This window comes from Macaca mulatta, chromosome 1 (assembly GCF_049350105.2).
Source record: "Macaca mulatta isolate MMU2019108-1 chromosome 1, T2T-MMU8v2.0, whole genome shotgun sequence".
Lineage (NCBI taxonomy): Eukaryota > Metazoa > Chordata > Mammalia > Primates > Cercopithecidae > Macaca > Macaca mulatta.
The window spans coordinates 209134802-209148097 of NC_133406.1; the positions used below are offsets into that span (position 1 = coordinate 209134802).

The following is a 13296-nucleotide window of genomic DNA, read 5'->3' on the forward strand; positions in this document are numbered from 1 at the left end:
GGAACAATGTATTCATTGGTGCTTATTTCTTGGTATTTCGCTGGGCTGAGTTTTGTGCTGGCATTCCCTGGGGGTGGAGGAGAGGACTCAGCCTTCCCTCAGCGGGCTTATGGTAGAGATTGGGGGGTATTTCTGACAGTCAGAAGATGGACCCATCTGTGATGAGAGGGCACATAGAAGAGCGGGTGGCCGACTCTGCCTCGGGAGTTGACAATATGGAAGTCTCCATAGATGAGAAGTCATTTGAGGTGGGTTTTGAAGGTCAAGTAGGAGTTTTCTAGGCAAAGAGGGTGGGGAAACAAGCAGGTAGAAGTTTGAGAGGGGCCTCTTGGACATGCTGAATTTGATGGTCAGGAGAACTGCTCAGGAGGCAGGAGGATATCCAGGAGTGGAGCACAGGAAAGGCAGGGCCGGGGGATGATGATTTGGGAGCATTGGTTCAGAGGGGGTTAATTAAGCCTGCGGGGAGCGCTGGCAGTGAAAACAGGACAAAGCATGGACTCCTGATATGGGAAACAGCAGGAAAATAGACCACTCAAGGAGATGGGGACAGAGTAGCTAGAGAGGTGGGAAACCAGGAGAGTGCTTCAAGGCAGGACGAGTCAACAGGACCAAATGCTGCTGAGGGGTGAAGCAAGACCAGGTCTGCAAAGTGTCCACAGGATTTAGCAACACAGAGGGCGCTGATGACTTTATCAAGAGCACGTTCAGCAGAGAGATGTGGGCAGAAGCCAGACTGCAGTGGATTAACAGGGGAGGTGACATTTGAGCCAGGAAGTGGTGTGTCAGGTGAAAAACCAGAGTGCCGGCTGCGGACCAGTCACTGATGGTGGGAAGCAGAGGGTCAGAGCAGGGCCTGTCCAAGAAGGGAGGAGGCCTGGATCCGTTCCTGGGCTGCTGCAAGGGGAGAATGCTGATGGGTGCTGACGAGAGGGGATAATGGGTGGAGCCCTCCTGAAGGCAGGAGGAGGGGGATGCAGGCCCAGGCCACAGAGCTGGCCTTTGTGGGGAGAAGGGCTGCAGGGAAGTTGGTAGTTGGAGAGGCTGGGCAAGAAGTTGGGGGCTCCCGATGTCGAGGTCATCGCTGAGAGAGTGGGCAGAGATGGGTTTGAGGAGAGAGGACAAGGTGCAGTATGGCCGCGGTGGGGAATGAGGAGGGAATGGAGCCAAGAAGGGCCACTGAGAAGCCCCGGGTGCCCAGCGGATGTGGAGCCCCTGAAGCTGTCACGGTGCCAGTTGGCACAGCCATAGATTTCTTCAGCAGCCTGGGGGTGGGCGTGGAGAGGGTAGCTTGTCACAAGGCTCCAGGGCTGGGGACGGCTGAGCGGGCATGACGGAAGGCTGGGGGAGGGGATCAAGGAGCTGGCACGCCTGGCCCTGCCACCTCCTCTGTGGTCCCAAGAGAGGCAGGGGCCAAGTGGAACTGCAGATGCTATTCAGAGGGAGTAGGCTCGGGTAGCACACGAGGGGCTGGAAGGGGTGGAGGCTGTGAAGAGAAGGGAGATGATAAAAATAAACGAGAGCGACTGTCTTCTGAGTTCTTGCCGTGTGCCAAGCAGGGGGCTGAGGGGTTCAGGGCCCTCCTGGCAGGGGGTCCTCACCAGTCCTGGGGACGGAGTATAATGAATGTTGTTCTCCAGAGGATAAAGCAGGGTCAGAGAGGTGAAGAGACCTGCCTGAGGCCACGCAGCTGGTCAGTGTCAACACCCCGTTTGGGATCCAGGGTTAACTCACTCCAAAGCTCTTCTGGGAGTCCAGGTTTCAGAGATGGAGAAATTTCAGGGACCGTGTGGCTCAGGCCCTGGGGCTGGTGACTGACATGGAGGGAAAGGCCCCAGAGTGGATGAGACCAGAGGCTGAGCTGGATGGCAGTTCCGAGCCCCCAGGCAGCGGGTTTGCTCAGGGTGGCAGCTCCTCATGCTTGGTGAGAAAGAGCTTCCTCTCGGCTGCTGTACCTGGGCTGGGCAGCAGGGGGCAGGAAGAGGCAGCCCTGGTGGCTCTCTTCACACTCAGAGCGCCTGTCACGTGCTGCCGGCTTTTAGGATTAGGAAGGAGCCTGGAGGTGGGGGAGAGGAGTACCTAATACTCTGGGGACAGCGTGGGGTGAGCCCATCCTCAAAGGCTCTTCCAGTCCCACCTGCTCATGCAGAGGCTGCTGGGCCTTTCCCTTCTGCGCCCATGTCTGCCCCTCCCTGACACCCCATTGTGAGAGAGGGCCCTGATGAGCGCATGTCTGTGCAGGAGGGCCAGGCTTTGGAGAATGGAAGCCACCAGGGCTAGTAGTGCTTCCAAGGCCTAGACCAGACACATAAATCAGGACAGCTGAGAGCCTGGTGAGGCCAGGGTGAAGGTAGCCTGGCCTCCTCAAGCACCTGCTGCTCTCCTGGCCTCAGGGCCAGCAGGAGAAAGGTCTGTTGCATGTGGGCACCTGCCCTAGGCCCCTTGGGTCTCATGGGGTGGCATTCTGACCTGTGCCTCCAGGTCATAGTCCAGTGCTGCTTGAGGAGCATGAACTGTATCTCAGAGATAGGCTCGGGGCCAGGGTTGCCGCAGCTCAGCTTGGATGTTTCTTCAGTTCCTAGAAGTCAGTCCAGTGGAGGAGCAAATGCAGCTGTGTGCTCTTGGACAAGGCACTTCCCCTTTCTAGCCCTCAGTTTCCTCATCTGTAAACAGAGATGATGGTTCTTCTTTCCAGTGAGAGGACTAAAGGAGAGGGGTATGGGCCGCACTTGGCACAGAAGCGTTCCCAGAGCTTTTTCATGTGGGTGGCCGTGCCCCTTAAATCTCCCCCACATCTGGCTGAGGCAAGAGGTGGAAAAGATGACTGTGAGGCCAGGGGCTAGTCCTGTGTAGCCTTCTGAACCTAAGTTTCCTTGTCTGAAGCAGTAGTGGTGGGACCGAGGGCAGGATGTGATCCTGAGAGAGCATCATGCAGTTGGTTCCAGGCCCTCAGGCGGAGGGCAAGCAAGGCTGCCTTCACTGTGCCACTGTGGCAGGACCTAGCTGGCCTTTGCTGAGCCCCTGCCACCACCTCCGTGTTCCAGGTGAGGAGCCGGAAGAGGAACCGAAAGTGAAAACCCAGTGGCCGAGGTCTGCAGATGAGCCTGGGCTATACATGGCACAGACAGGTAACTCGGGCCCGCCTCCCTTCCTCTGCGGCGGGGGCCCGACTGTGTGTGTCTGGTGGCGTGTGTGCTTGGTGTGTGCCTGTCTGTCTCTGTCCTGGAGTTCAGTCGCATCTGTGCCACATGAAGCTTGTGGGAAGGGCTGGGTGGCCTCCTGAAGAGTCTGTTACTTGGGGTCAGGGTAGGAGGATCCCTCTGATGCCTGCCCCCACCTTACTGCCGCTCCCCCTATCCCTATGAGACTGAGTGCTTGGGAGGTGCCCCCTGCCGCCGACGCTGTCCCTCTCTCGTAGGCGACCCGGCGGCTGAGGAGTGGTCCCCGTGGAGCGTGTGTTCCCTGACGTGTGGGCAGGGTCTGCAGGTGCGGACCCGCTCCTGCGTGTCCTCCCCCTATGGGACCCTGTGCAGCGGGCCCCTGCGGGAGACCCGGCCCTGCAACAATTCAGCCACCTGCCCAGGTAGGCCCATCCTCCTCCCCACCCCATCTGCCTGCAGGGTTAGGTCCTGCCTGGTACTCGGGCAGATTAATCTCCAAAATGGTTGGTTGCCTCCTCCTTTCATTCAATAAATGTGGCTGCTCCCCACACCATGCCCAACTGTGCACCATGCCAGCCTGGCGCAGGGCACTGGGGGCACAGATGGATCAGACCAGGGCCCATGCTACTGGGTCCGGTTCTGGGCACATCATTCCCCCAATGCCTGCATCCTGGTAACCAAGGCTCATGTTTTTACCCACTCCGCTCTGGCCATATCGGTAGCTTGCGCACTTTCCCACCTCCCTGCATTTGCTGATTCTTGTCCTATCCTTCCTCCCCTACCTTGGCTATTCAAATTCAGCCTGTCCTTCAAGATCTAAGACAAATGCCACTTCCCTGACCTTCCCCTCCCTCCTTTGGACTCCCCCTCTCCAGGGAGCCTCCCCCAAGCCTCCCTCAGTTGAGTGTGTAGTTGTTAAGGAAATGCATGTGCTTGCTTGAGACAGTAAGGGCAGGGCAGCCTCAGCCAGTCCTGCTCCTTGCTCCGTGAGGGGGTGAAGTGGGGCCTAGGCCATGCCAGTGGTATTGTGGATTTAGAGCAGGGCCTACCTGGGAAGGGCTCTTGGTACCTGGGGGTGTGGCAGGAGTTTGCAAAGCCCTGGGGCAAAGCTGTGTTCCAGAGTGTGAGCTCGGTGTGTCGGTGTCTGTGTAGAGGTTCATGTTTATTTGTGTGTCTTTGCGCTTGGGGCTGGGAAGGGCACTTCTCTTGTCCCCGGACTGCTGTGTTGTATTGAGGCTCTGGGTCTAGGGGTGGGGTGGGGAGGGGTGGAATGGCGTGGGTCCTGGGTCCTTTCCTGAATTTTCCTGTGCCCTCAGGAGAGGACCCCTGGTTCTCCTCCTCTGTTGGTCCTGGCCTCCTTGTCCAGGCGTCCACAGGGGCTATCCTATGTGAATTAGGACCAGAAGCCTTGGTCTTGCACATCCCTTCGAAGGGTCGTGCCTTGGTGGGGCCCTGGGAGATCCCCCTGTCAACAGAACCCGGGGCAGAGCCAATGAGGAGCAGCCGCAGAGCTGCGGAGCTCCTGATTGGTGGGCGGATGGGCAGGCTCTGGTGGTGGGCGGGGCCATGGTGCCGCCCAGCCACCGGCCACGTGCTTCCTTGCAGTGCACGGCGTGTGGGAGGAGTGGGGGTCCTGGAGCCTGTGCTCCCGCAGCTGCGGGCGGGGGTCCCGGAGCCGGATGCGGACCTGCGTGCCCCCACAGCACGGCGGCAAGGCCTGCGAGGGTCCCGAGCTGCAGACTAAGCTCTGCAGTATGGCTGCCTGCCCGGGTCAGTAGCGCCCGTGGGCTTCCATGAGGGCGCTGGCCAGCCCGGTGGGGGGTTGGGAGACCTGGGGAGGCAATCAGGTCCAGTGACCTGCCCCTGGGAGCCCCGTAAACTTTGACCAAGCATGGGGAGACTGGAGAAGTATGCCTGCCTGTGTGCGAGGTGACCCCCTAGCCCTGACTTGAGTTAGTATCCTGTGACTCCATCAAAAGGGGACCACTCTTTCTCCAAGTCGTGGGCTGCCCTTGCATTTTGGTGCATGGCCAGCTGGACTGTGAGAGGACACAAAGTTCGGCTGAAGTACTGGCAAAGATCAGAAGACACCCCTGCAGCCCCTTCCCTTAGCCAGAAGTGAGTTGTGCCTGGTGCTAAGAGGAGAGATGTCCTGTATTTCTGGAACTGGTGGCAGGCAGGCAGCATGAGGCCCAGGCACTACCTGCTCACTCCAGCCTCCCTCATAACCCCCTCCCCTCCCCACTCCAGTGGGTCTGGCCTGGCTCAAATCTGAATGCCTAGCAGGCTCTGGGTCTCCCTCTGGTGCTCCACACCACCAGCCCTCACACATCCTGCTCAACAGCCACCCCTGCTTGTGTCTCCCCATGCAGTGGAAGGCCAGTGGCTAGAATGGGGTCCCTGGGGCCCATGCTCCACGTCCTGTGCCAATGGGACCCAGCAGCGCAGCCGGAAGTGCAGTGTGGCGGGCCCAGCCTGGGCCACATGCACGGGTGCCCTCACTGACACCCGGGAGTGCAGCAACCTCGAGTGCCCAGGTGAGTGCTTGGCCCAGGGGTGGCAGGTGGCAGCTCTGGCCATGGGGGCACCTGGGCCCACTCATGCCTCCCCTCTCCCACAGCCACTGATAGCAAGTGGGGGCCATGGAATGCATGGAGCCTGTGCTCTAAGACGTGTGACACAGGCTGGCAGCGCCGCTTCCGCATGTGCCAGGCCACGGGCACGCAGGGCTACCCCTGCGAGGGCACCGGAGAGGAGGTGAAGCCTTGTAGTGAGAAGAGGTGTCCAGGTACTGCCCTAATGACCCTGGGGGCTGGGGGCCCCATGTACGGGCCCAGCTGAGCCTTACTCCTGCACCCACAGCCTTCCACGAGATGTGCAGGGATGAGTACGTGATGCTGATGACGTGGAAGAAGGCAGCTGCTGGTGAGATCATCTACAACAAGTGCCCCCCGAATGCCTCAGGTAAGGGGCAGGTGGCTTTCCCCGTTCATTCTCATTGCCCCCCTTCTCATTGCCCCCCTTCTGCACCCCCAGCCTCTCTGAGGTGTGGAGGAGTGTGGGTGAGAGCTCAGTGCCCATGCCCAGACCTCTGTCCTATTGCCCTGCAGGGTCTGCCAGCCGCCGCTGTCTCCTCAGTGCCCAAGGCGTGGCATACTGGGGGCTGCCCAGCTTTGCTCGCTGCATCTCCCATGAGTACCGCTACCTGTATCTGTCAGTGAGTGCGCCCTGCTGGGCTGGGGCACCGCAGAATCTGTCTCAGACTCTGCTAAGGGGTGGAGGGAGCGTGATTCTCACTCATTCCCACGTGCCTTGGCATATGCTGTGCCCACTTCTGCCTGGCTGTGCCTCTCCTTGTCTGGCAAACTCCTACTCATACCTCAAGGCCTGACTCTCAAGTGTCTTCTTTTATCCCTGGTGCCTACCTCTGCACTCCTGCAGAATGAGCTCCTCAGTCATTAGGTGCTCATCCAAGTATCTGTGTGTGCTGCTAGACTGGGGCCTCCTGGAAGGCAGGGGAAACATTGAATTTAGTTTTGTGTCCCCAGCGCCCAGCCCAGGGCCAGTCATAGGGTAAGAGCAGTGTCAGCAAATATGTGTACATGTTTGACTGTAACTGGGTATTAATTGTGTGAATGCATTTAGAGCTTGTGTTGAGAGAGAGTGAGAGAGAGAAAGAGAGAAAGAGACTGTGTGTGTGTGTGTGTGTGTGCGCGCGCGCGCGCGCGCGCCCACACATACACACTCATTACACATGACCCCTTTGGGATGGGGAGGTACCCTGTTCCCATACTGTGCTTATATCTTTCATATGTACATCTGAACACCTTTTTTTCTCTAGGTGTTTCTATTTCAGTCTTTTTTAAAGTACCCTTTGGGATTCTCTCTGTCTTTATGAGTCTCTTTCTCGGATTCTGTCTCCCCTGTGCGCCCCTTTGAGCCTCTTTGACCCTTTCCCCCTTTCTCTCCCCGTGGATGCAAGCAGTGGGTGGACTGGAGTGGGATGGGCCAGGGTCTGGTTCCAGCTCCTGACACTTCAGTGACTGTGGCCCCCTCATCACCTACAGCTTAGGGAGCACCTGGCCAAGGGGCAGCGCATGCTGGCGGGCGAGGGCATGTCACAGGTGGTGCGCAGCCTGCAGGAGCTACTGGCCCGGCGCACCTACTATAGTGGGGACCTGCTCTTCTCTGTGGACATTCTGAGGAATGTCACTGACACCTTTAAGAGGGCCACCTACGTGCCCTCAGCTGATGATGTGCAGGTACCGCCTAGGAGGAAGGAGGGCGGAGGGTGGAGAAGGCCCAGACTGAAGGGGGAGGCCAGGCCCCTAGGCAGAGTCTGCTGCAGAGGCAGCAAGTTTGGCTGTAGTGGGGGAAACCCCCTGTTCCCTGGGGCTAGGACCCCCTGCCACTCATTGCTCTCTCCCCAGCGCTTCTTCCAGGTGGTGAGCTTCATGGTGGATGCGGAAAACAAGGAGAAGTGGGACGATGCTCAGCAGGTGCGGGGCACAGCTGCCAGCTTCTCCTCCCGTGACCCACCCTGCCTTGGACCCTTACACACTCTCTGTCCCCAGGTGTCCCCTGGCTCTGTGCACCTGCTCCGTGTCGTGGAGGACTTCATTCACCTGGTGGGCGATGCTCTCAAGGCCTTCCAGAGCTCTCTGATTGTCACGGACAATCTAGGTAGAAGGAGGCAGGCAGGGGAGGGGGTCCTGAATGTGCCAGAACTCAGGAGGTTCCGTCTTTCCTCTACCTAACCCCATATTTGTGTCTTTCTCTCCACATTCCACCCTCTCCTTCTTCTCTGTGTGGTCTGTTTCTCTGTGTACATCTCTCTGTCTCTGTGTTTGTACCAACTTCGGTGTCCTCATCTTCCTTTCCTGGTACGTGTTTCCCTTACATCTATCTCTTCCCCTGGTCTGCCACCCTTTGCCTCTGCCCCTCTGTCTGTCTCTGCCCACCCTTCTCCCACTGCAGTGATCAGCATTCAGCGAGAGCCCGTCTCAGCTGTGTCCAGCGACATCACGTTCCCCATGCGGGGCCGCCGGGGCATGAAGGACTGGGTGCGGCACTCAGAGGACCGCCTCTTCCTGCCCAAGGAGGTGCTCAGCCTCTCCTCCCCAGGGAAGCCAGCCACATCTGGGGCAGCAGGCAGCCCTGGCAGGGGGAGGGGCCCAGGAACGGTGCCCCCTGGCCCGGGCCACTCCCACCAGCGCCTCCTCCCAGCAGACCCCGATGAGTCCTCCTACTTTGTGATTGGTGCTGTGCTCTACCGCACCCTTGGCCTCATCCTGCCGCCCCCCAGGTGAGTCCTGGGGATGGGTGGATGGGGCTGCTGAGGGTCCAGGAAGGCCCAGGTAAGGGAAGGAGGACTGAGCCAGTGCTGGCTGCAGAGATCCACGGCAGCCTCCTCCGCCTTCAGGAACCCCTTGCCTGGCTCTGGATACGTGCTTCTCAAATATATCCATGCTGCTCCCAGAGGCTGGGCTGCCACCCAGGGCGTGATGGACAGAGCTCTAGACCTCACCCGAGGTCCTGGACCCCACTGAGCTAGGCCTTCCCCTAGGTCTTGGCTCCCTGGAAACCTCTGCCCCCCCAATCCAAAGCGGCTTCAGGGTTTCTGATGGGGGCTGGCACCCGCTGGCAGGAGCTGACTTCAGTACCTGTCCCCCAGGCCCCCACTGGCCGTCACATCGCGGGTGATGACAGTGACTGTGCGCCCCCCTACCCAGCCTCCAGCCGAGCCCCTCATCACTGTGGAGCTCTCCTACATCATCAATGTGAGTGGAGATCCACGCAGAAACCCTGGGTGCACCCCAACCTGGGTGGCCAGAGGCCTGCCTGGTGGGATGCACTCTGTCCCTGATGGTGGGCTGAACCTTGGACCTGTGTGGGAGGTGCTGTGGCCCCCATGGCATGGGCAGTGGTGGGGTGTGGTGAGCTTCCCTCTTTAGACTGCACTCATGTCTTCTGCTCCCTAGGGCACCACGGATCCCCATTGCGCCAGCTGGGACTACTCCAGAGCGTGAGTTGGGTGGCTCCTCTGGGTGAGGAAGGGAGCAGCCCTAGGGCCCCTTGTCAGAAAGGGGTCTCCTGCCTGAAAGGCAAGAGGGATTTTTGGTGCCATCCTAGCCTAAGGGGTCAAGAACATATCCTGGGCCTCCCTGCTGTTGCCTCGTGGATGTGGCCGTACTGTGGATTTAGCCTGTCCTTGGGCAGTGGCCAGGACTGGGGGCAAGGCCATGTAGCTGGCCTGGGGCTCACTGAATCTCTCCCCTACCCAAGAGATGCCAGCTCAGGAGACTGGGACACTGAAAATTGCCAGACCCTGGAGACCCAGGCAGCTCACACCCGCTGCCAGTGCCAGCACCTGTCCACCTTTGCTGTGCTGGCCCAGCCGCCCAAGGACCTGGTGAGTGGAACAGAGGTGCCTGGGCTGGACAAGGGAGGAGGCCCTGGGCTTCCAGCAGTCATCAGTGATGGTGTTGGCAGGCACCTGGGTGATCCTGAATGTGCATCTGCAGGTGCACTTGCGGGATTGCACGTGGAAGTCTGTGTCCCTGGGATTGTGCTGACAGCAATGATATTTGCCTGGGGGTATGCAGCAGTGGCCAGTTGTGTGTGTGTGTGTGTGCACATGTGTGTGTCTGGGTGTGTGGAAGAGTGCAGGTGACTGAGCGTAAATATGTGTCCACATGGATACCTGGGTCTGTTCTGTGCATGCATGAGTACAACATCTAGAAGGTGTTGCCCTTCTGCCTATGGGTATGCCAGTCTGTGGTAGATGAAGGAACGGGGCACCCCTGCAGCTCCCCTCTCCCAGCAACCCATCTGACCATCTACCCATCTGACCGTCTGCCCATCTTCTCCAGACCCTGGAGCTGGCGGGCTCCCCCTCGGTCCCCCTGGTGATCGGCTGTGCGGTGTCGTGCATGGCACTGCTCACTCTGCTCGCCATCTATGCCGCCTTTTGGAGGTAGGTCTGACACCTGGCTCTGGTGGCTGGTGAGGGGGGAGGGGCGCGGGAGGTGGCCAGCCACACCAGGTCGGGTAGGGCAGCCAGCGCCTCTGTCTCTGCCTGCTGTGCCCCGGCAGGTTCATAAAATCTGAGCGCTCCATCATCTTGCTGAACTTTTGCCTCTCCATCTTGGCATCCAACATCCTGATCCTCGTGGGCCAGTCCCGGGTGCTGAGCAAGGCAGGTGCAGGCTTCCAGGGCTGCCAGGGTGTGAGCGGGGTGGAGGGTGGAGGGGTGAGGGTGGAGAGCACAGTGTGTGTGTTTGCTTGTATGTCCATCAGTGGTGGCGTGTGCGTGCCCCATGCTGAGATTAGAGTGTGTATGAAATAGTGTGTGAGACCGTATGTGAAGACGTTGGAGAGGGGGTGTGTACTCAAGTGAGGAACGTCTGTGAAATCAGCAAATGTGTGTGTGAGCTGAGCGCCGGGTGTGTTTTGGGCAGGTGGCATTGGGCCTCCTCGTGTCTGTGAGCGTGTGGGAGCCCGAGTGAGGCCTCCTTTGCCACCTACCTGTGGATGACCTGTGCAGACTGTTCCCTATGCCCCCTTGGCCTTCTCTGCACAGCGCCAGGCACGGGGCCTGCCCGGCTGTGATGTGGCAGGTGCTCATGTCTGTCCCCCTCCCTGCCAGCCGCGTCTGTGCGTGGGCGGCCTGCCCACCCGCCTCTCTAGATGCCGAGTGCTGTGTGTGTGTCACCAGGCCCGTGTCGTGCTGTGTGTGGGTGCAGGAAGGCGGGGGAGCCTGGCAGGGCTCTGTGGGGGGCGGGGCTCAGGTGGGCGGCTGTGGCAGCGCCCAGCAGCGGGCGTGGGAAGCCCGGCGCCTCCTGCCCTGGCGGCTGCTCAGGGCCACTCCCTCCCATTCCCTCTCCCTGCAGGGCGTGTGCACCATGACGGCTGCCTTCCTGCACTTCTTCTTTCTCTCCTCCTTTTGCTGGGTGCTTACCGAGGCCTGGCAGTCCTACCTGGCTGTCATTGGGCGGATGCGCACCCGCCTCGTTCGCAAGCGCTTCCTCTGCCTGGGCTGGGGTGAGCAGGGCCAGTGCTGGACTCTGCTGCTGGGCCTTGGTGGGCAGGGGCAGCCAGAGAGGTTCAGCTTTGGCCCTGGCCCAGCTCTCTGGGCACAGGGGTCAGCTGGGCTGGGAGTCTGGGAGAACAAGGGGTCCCTGAAGACCAGCAGCCGTCTCACTCTGGCGCCCCCACTCCCCCAGGTCTGCCTGCCCTGGTGGTGGCCGTGTCTGTTGGCTTTACCCGAACCAAAGGATACGGTACATCCAGCTAGTACGTGGGCCTCCCGTGGTGGGTAGTAGGGGTTAGTGGATCTGTTAGGGAACTGGACTGGGCGGCCAGCTGAAATCCTGGCCCATGCCTGTTGTGGGTCTTTGGACAAGTTCCTCCCCATTTCTGAGCCTCAGTTTCCCTGACTGAGGGAATGTGCTGGGACTGGGTAATCCCTAAGGGACTGTTTAGCTCAGGAGTCAGCCTTGTGTCATCCCCATGGGAGCCCTGGGGGATGAGCCTAATGTTCTGGACCTTTGTTGGAGGGGAAACCGAGGCTCAGCAGGAGCCAGTGGATCACTCTCACTGTGTGGGGCTCAGACTGCACTGGCCATGCGGGCATGGCAGCCTGGGAGGACTGAGGGGTGGTTTTTGAGGGTGGGGAGGGAGGCTGCCGGGGGTCTGACACCCTTCTTCTCCCCCACCCCAGCTGCTGGCTCTCCCTGGAGGGCGGCCTGCTCTACGCCTTTGTGGGCCCTGCAGCCGTCATTGTCCTGGTACGTGCCCGTTCAGCATCCTGGAAGGGGCGTGGCCCCAGAGGGTCATCCTGTTTCTCCCTCTACCTCCTCCCTGCACTCCAGCTCCCATGTGGGAATTTCCCTGCCAGGAGGGCACCTGGTGATCCTATCTCCCCCACTCCACTCCACTGGGCCCCCAGGTGAACATGCTCATCGGAATCATCGTCTTCAACAAGCTCATGGCACGTGATGGCATCTCCGACAAATCCAAGAAGCAGAGGGCCGGGTAAGGGGAGGGCCTCTGAGACTTGGCCTTTCTGGAAATGGTGCAGGGAGGGAGGGACATGGGTGCTCTTGGAGACTCAGGGCTCGATGATGCGACCGGGGCTCCCCAACCTTGGTTGCATCAAGGTTGCAGGCAAGGTGGGCACCTGGAATGCTCAGCCGCAGCCCCTCACCCACCCTAACCCAGCTCTCTCTCTCTCGTCTGCCCTCCCCTCCCACCCCACTCGGGGCTCACTCTGCCCCATCTCCCGGCTTCCCATGTGTTTCCCCTCCTTCTCCCATGTCTGTGCCGCCCCCGAGGTCGGAGCGGTGCCCCTGGGCCAGCCTGCTCCTCCCCTGCTCAGCGTGTGGAGCGGTCCCCAGCCCCCTGCTCAGCTCAGCCTCGGCCAGGAACGCCATGTTAGTCGTGCCCCCTGGGGGGCGGTGGGGGTGGGTGGGGCAAAGGAATTGGGGGGGCAGTGCCCATGGTGGGGGGAGGAGGAGGGATATCAGCCCAGTGCCCTGGAAAGCTTACCCTTTCCTGCCAGCCGCCACACACTCTCAAGGGCTCGGCAAGAGGTGGCCAAGGCGATGAGGAGTGGATGTCTGTGCTTCCCACAGGTGCCCGGTTCCTTCGCCCACCCTTGGATCCCGCCCCTGCCCTCACTCCCAGCTAATGTTCTATCCTGCACAGCCCCACACCCCCAACCTACAGAGACTCAGACAATCTTAAGCCTTAGAATTTTTGAGCTATAGAACCTTAGAATTAGAATGATAGAATCTTAGAATAAGACAATCAGAAGCTAAGCATGTTAGAATGAGTGAATCATTGAGTCTTATCATCTGTCATAGAATCTGAGACTTAGCATTTCAGAGGCATTGAATCTCACCCTCAGTTGGAGACAGAGAATCATGTAGGTAGAGAATTAATTCACTGAGACCCCCGCCCTAGCATCTGAGAATCTTAAAATCCCAGTTATGCGAGGGTGAGACGAATCCACAAAGACCGTAGGCCCAGCCTCCCACCCAGGGCCTGAAATCCATCCGAGCCTCCCTGCTTAGTGAGGTCCAGCTTTATCTTGCACACCTGCAGGGTCAGGGAGCTCAGAGCCTCTGGAGGC

At 59.7% G+C, this 13296-nt stretch overlaps 1 protein-coding gene across 33 annotated transcripts in view; it reads left to right on the plus strand.

Annotated features, from left to right (window-relative positions):
- Positions 1–13296, plus strand: part of ADGRB2 (adhesion G protein-coupled receptor B2) — a 37562-nt gene that overhangs the window by 16521 nt on the left and 7745 nt on the right. For 7 of the 33 annotated variants that reach the window (XM_015133820.3, XM_077964793.1, XM_015133826.3 and 4 more), the window contains exons 3-23: positions 3045–3128; positions 3419–3583; positions 4767–4931; positions 5534–5698; positions 5782–5949; positions 6024–6125; positions 6272–6378; positions 7229–7423; positions 7592–7660; positions 7736–7844; positions 8139–8466; positions 8836–8941; positions 9143–9186; positions 9447–9573; positions 10034–10137; positions 10257–10359; positions 11054–11204; positions 11387–11456; positions 11884–11950; positions 12112–12197; positions 12497–12595. In XM_015133820.3, coding sequence (XP_014989306.1) covers positions 3045–3128; positions 3419–3583; positions 4767–4931; positions 5534–5698; positions 5782–5949; positions 6024–6125; positions 6272–6378; positions 7229–7423; positions 7592–7660; positions 7736–7844; positions 8139–8466; positions 8836–8941; positions 9143–9186; positions 9447–9573; positions 10034–10137; positions 10257–10359; positions 11054–11204; positions 11387–11456; positions 11884–11950; positions 12112–12197; positions 12497–12595 — 2614 coding nt within the window. Of the gene's footprint in view, positions 1–2599; positions 2717–3044; positions 3129–3418; positions 3584–4766; positions 4932–5533; positions 5699–5781; positions 5950–6023; positions 6126–6271; positions 6379–7228; positions 7424–7591; positions 7661–7735; positions 7845–8138; positions 8467–8835; positions 8942–9142; positions 9187–9446; positions 9574–10033; positions 10138–10256; positions 10360–11053; positions 11205–11386; positions 11457–11883; positions 11951–12111; positions 12198–12496; positions 12596–13296 lie in introns of those variants that run through there. The other 26 variants (XM_015133834.3, XM_028836670.2, XM_015133837.3 and 23 more) reach the window with 8 other exon arrangements.